Source organism: Alosa pseudoharengus, unplaced genomic scaffold, assembly GCF_046254945.1.
Source record: "Alosa pseudoharengus isolate Yale_2024_CS ecotype anadromous, Long Island Sound unplaced genomic scaffold, YU_APseudo_1.1 YU_APseudo_1.1_scf_3, whole genome shotgun sequence".
Taxonomy (NCBI): Eukaryota; Metazoa; Chordata; class Actinopteri; order Clupeiformes; family Clupeidae; genus Alosa; species Alosa pseudoharengus.
The window spans coordinates 35,311,272-35,316,271 of NW_027468718.1; the positions used below are offsets into that span (position 1 = coordinate 35,311,272).

General features: G+C 51.0%; 1 protein-coding gene across 2 annotated transcripts in view; it reads left to right on the forward strand.

Annotated features, from left to right (window-relative positions):
* ubr3 (ubiquitin protein ligase E3 component n-recognin 3) overlaps positions 1 to 5,000 on the forward strand; it is an 81,096-nt gene that overhangs the window by 36,688 nt on the left and 39,408 nt on the right. For both annotated transcript variants that reach the window (XM_076264151.1, XM_076264152.1), the window contains exons 20-23: positions 1,015 to 1,156; positions 1,294 to 1,395; positions 1,820 to 1,990; positions 4,468 to 4,973. In XM_076264151.1, coding sequence (XP_076120266.1) covers positions 1,015 to 1,156; positions 1,294 to 1,395; positions 1,820 to 1,990; positions 4,468 to 4,973 — 921 coding nt within the window. The remainder of the gene's footprint in view (positions 1 to 1,014; positions 1,157 to 1,293; positions 1,396 to 1,819; positions 1,991 to 4,467; positions 4,974 to 5,000) is intronic.

Below are 5,000 nucleotides of genomic sequence, written 5' to 3' on the forward strand. Positions count from 1 at the left end.
GTGTGTGTCTGTGTGTGTGTGTGTGTCTGTGTCTGTGTCTGTGTCTGTGTCTGTGTCTGTGTCTGTGTCTGTGTCTGTGTGTCTCTAGGCAGGGGGGGGGGGGGTGAGTGTGTGTGTGTAAGTCCCTTGGGCACTCCTCGGATAATGGATTGCCTGTCAGCAGGCACACAGAATGGAGCCGTCGTTGTGGTCCTTTAGCCCTGAACAGAGAGGCACGGAAGTGCTTACCCCTTTCCCTCCTCACTCGGCCCCACGCCACATCAGCACGGCTGCCTGTGCTACCCGGGGGCTCCAGACGGTGGCGCTGCTGAGCCTTTGCGGTTGCCATCTCCCTCAGCTCGGCTGCTTGCTGTGCTGCTGGTGCACTCTAGATGGCAGCACAGACTTAGAACTGAGCTGGACGTCTGGGCACTTCTTGTGCCAATTATAAACATGAATGAACAACAGAATGCCCAATGCAAAATGCACACAAATATTATAATACATGATATGATTACATGGGCACTATCACAGTGATTGGCTTGAGTGTGTGTGTGTGATCGGCTTGTGTGTGTGTGTGTGTGTCTGTTGAGGGTCAGATTTATGACTATCTGTTGTTTTGCTTTTGGTTTAAGCTACTGTACTCGTGTGTGTGTGTGTGTTTGTGTGTGTTACATTTACATTTAATGCATAAATATTCAATATTGTCAATTCTATTACAATTCTATTACAAGGGGCCACATTGTCCATGGAGCAACTTGGGGTTAAGTGTCTTGCTCAAGGGCGAAATGCCGGGAAAAGCCGGGAATTGAACCCACAACTTGTTCAGGCTACTGGACTCTAGCCCAGCTCCTTAACCACTACGCTACCACTGCCACATGATGAGAGTCTGTGTTTTATCAGTGCGTATGTGTGTGTTTGTGCACATACAGTATTTATGCGTACGTGTGTGTGCACACATATGTGTGTGATTGTCCTCAAACGAATGTCTCTGCCCTTTGCTGACCATTTCTGTGCTTTCCCTTCGTCCACCAGTTTGAAGCAATCAGCATCAATCTCAGGCAATCCGTGGCCACCTTACAAAGAGAGGACCCCTCTGCACTCGTGCTACAGGGGCTTGGTCCGCCTGCTCCACTGCAAAACCCTCCACATCGTCATCTTCACACTCCTCTATAAGGTGGGGCACCTGCACTCTACCTACTCGCCACACTTATGAAACTATACACTGATCTCAAAACAACACTGGATAAATCTGTGTGTGTGTGTGTGTGTGTGTGTGTGTGTGTGTGTGTGTGTGTGTGTGTACATCTTTAGATCTGGATGGACCATCCCAACATGTCGGAGCATGTGCTGTGCATGGTCCTGTACCTCATTGAGCTGGGGCTGGACAACCAGGTTCAGGACGAAGAAGACGAGGTACAATTGGACTACCATGTTCCCATAGTAACTGGACTACCATGTTCCCATAGTAACATGTTCTCATAGTAACTGGACTACCATGTTCTCATAGTAACTGGACTACCATGTTCTCATAGTAACTGGACTACAGTACCATGTTCTCATAATAACTGGACTACCATGTTCCCATAGTAACTGGACTACAGTACCATGTTCTCATAATAACTGGACTACCATGTTCTCATAGTAACGGGATTACAGTACCATGTTCTCATAATAACTGGACTACCATGTTACCATAGTAACGGGACTACCATGTTCTCATAATAATGGGACTACCATGTTCTCATAATAACTGGACTACCATGTTACCATAGTAACGGGACTACCATGTTCTCATAATAACGGGACTACCATGTTCTCTCTCTCTGTCCCTGGTTAGGAGCCGTGTATAGAGGAGCGTTGCCATGACAGCTGGTTCCCGGGCACCAGCCTCCTGTCCAACCTGCACCACATCATCAACTATGTGCGCGTGCGCGTGCCTGAGGACGCCCCCGAGGTCAAGAGGGAGCCGCCGCCCAGCACCAGTGCCGAGAGCAGCCCACCTAGCCAGGTGAGACAGAAAACACACACACACACACACACACACACACACACACACACACACACACACACACACACACACATACATACATACACATACAGCACCAGCGCAGAGAGCAGCCCACCTACCCAGGTGAGACAGAAAACACACACACACACACACACACACACACACACACACGGGTCAATGACGTGACGTCTAGATTTTCTGTCTGAAGACACACCATATATATGTGGGAGCACTCCCATATTTGTAACCACTTTAACTTTTGAAAAATCATTAGGTATTTGTCATTTTTGTCTTATGTGAAGTATCAAAATATCATGTGGTGTGACCGTCCGACCATGACTGCTGTTTGGGAAACTTCTTTAAAAGTACACACACATCCAGCACCAACGTGACACTCTTGTTGCCACCCAGGCTGGTGAGGGGGAGAATAGCAAAGGGGAGAAAACACACACACACACACACACACACACCTAACAGCAGCACCGAGAGCAGCCTGGCCAGTCAGGTGTGTGCAAACCAATGATAGTGGTGATCTCAGCCCAAATAATAGTTCAGAAGCAAACATTCCACTGACCTTCATACACAAACGACAAACGCCTCCCAAACAAACCCACACACACACGCACACACACTCACACTCACAAACACAAACACGCACCATGCATGCAGACACACATACCATGCATACATACACACACTGACACATGCATGCAAAGAAACACAAGCTCACACATGCTCAGACACAAACAGAGGCTTACACAAATACAGACACAGGCACATTTGGACCCATCCCAGATACATGCACACGTAAACAGCACAAGTGCACACACAGATTGTCCTTGAGTTCCGTTGACAACAAGGGTTTTATTGTTTGCTTTAAAGACCGAGTATTTAGCCCATGTGACCTATGTTGGTAGGCTCCTGCCAGTGCTTCTCTTAATGCCCAAAGTGTTGCCTTTCACAGCCACGCCGACAACTCTCAGGGAATTGGAGAGAGGTTAGCTGTGTGTGTGTTTGTGCGCACGCGTGTATGCGCGTTTGTACTGTATGTGTGTGTGTGTCTGTGTGTGTGTCCGCTTTGGGTCTTCTGTGTGGTTTTCCGGGTTTCTATATGATCAGAGTTGTGATTAACTGTCTGTATCCTACAGTGCTGGTAGCTTCTGCCTGTAGGATGTCCTGCTTTGTCGGTGTCTTTCGCTGTTGGCTTGGATTGGAGACGCTTGGTTTGGAAATGTGTGTGCATGCACTCTGTGTGTGTGTGTGTGTGTGTGTGTGTGTGTGTGTGTGTGTGTGTGTGTGTGTGTGTGTGTGTGTGTGTGTGTGTGTGTGTGTGTGTGTGTGTGTGTGTGTGTGTGTGTGTGTGTGTGTGTGTGTGTGTGTGTGAGAGAGAGAGCGCGAGCGAGAGAGCTGGATTGAGTGTGTGCTACTGATTGATATGTCAATATGAGAATTGCTGCCTGTGTCGGTTTGCGTTGGAGTGTGCAGTGTGTTCTGACAGCCTGTGTCCTGGGAATGCTGAAACTAATTAAGTCTTGAATGTGCAGTGTGTGTGTGTGTGTGTGTCTGTGTACGTGTCTGTGTGTTAGTGAGTGTGTGTGTGTGTGTGTGTCTGTCTGTCTGTCTGTAAGTGTCAGTGTGTGTGTGTGTGTCTGTGTGTGTGTGAGTGTCTGTGTACGTGTCTGTGTCTGTGTCTGTGTGTTAGTGAGTGTGTGTGTGTGTCTGTCTGTCTGTCTGTGTAAGTGTCAGTGTGTGTGTGTGTCTGTGTGTGTGTGTGCTTGTAAGTCGATGATGAGCATGTTGACCCAAACGTGCGGTTTCGTCCACCACGACTCTGGCCTCGTCCCCGTGACTGATGCCGGTGGCTCAGCTGGGCTGGACTCGGCTCAGGTCTGGGCCCCTGCGACCGTGATGGATGTTTATTGAACAGGCTTGCCAGGCCTGAGCTCCAGACATCCCTCATCTGCTCCCCCCTCCTCCCCCAGACAGGAGGCCCACGGCTGGGCCGCCACAGCTACTGATGAGCCTCTGAAGGCCTGGGTGTCTCTAATGGGTTTTTAAGTGGCTCCGTTTGATGGAGCCGTTTTGACCTGCCGAGTTATGGCCCCTTACTGCAGACACACATGCAGTGATGGAGGACACACAGACAGGAAGTGATTTATGCTCGTGTGTGTGTGTGTGTGTGTGTGTGTTATTGAAAGTCAGTGTGCCTGTTTACTCCAAGTGTGGTGGCTGTGTGCTCATGTTTCTTGTCACAGGCACTTATTTCTCAGGAGTTGAATGATGTGTGTATGTGTTTGTGTCTTTATTTGTGTGTTTGTGTGTGTTTATAAACATGCATGTGTTTGTGTACATGCTTCTTTGGAATTAGTTTGTCAGTACTTCCTCTGTGTGTATATGTGTGTCTATAATTGTGTGTGTGTGTGTGTGTGTGTGTGTAATTGCATGTGTGTGTGTGTGTGTGTCCCTCCCTTCCCCAGAACCTGCGTGAGGCGCAGCTCTTCAGCCTGGTGGCCGAGCGCCGGCGTAAGTTCCAGGAGATCATCAACCGCAGCAACCGGGAGGCCAGCCTGGCCGCGGCCTCTGCCGCCACGCGGCCCAAGAGCTCGTCCTCGGCCCGCTGGCTCCCGCCGGGCACCTCCCAGCACCTGGCGTCCGCCGCCGCCCCGCAGCTGGTTACCGAGATCCTGGAGGTGCGCGAGAGCATGCTGTCCCTGCTGGTCAAGCTGCACGGGAAGCTGTCGGCACGCGGCGCCACCCCGCTGACCGCCGCCCAGCTGGAGGAGGGCGCCGACCTCGCTGACCCCGCCGCCTCGGTCGGCCACGGCGACGGGCTGACGGCCATCCAGCGCATCCTGGGCAAGGCGTCGGCGCGCAGCCGGCTCAGCAGACGCTGCATCCAGGAGGCCTGCGGGCGCCAGTGCCCACCTGTGCCACCCAAGAAGAACAGCCCCGCCGACAAGAAGAGCATGGACAAGGAGGAGAGGTGCGTGCAGGGATGGGGGGATTAGAA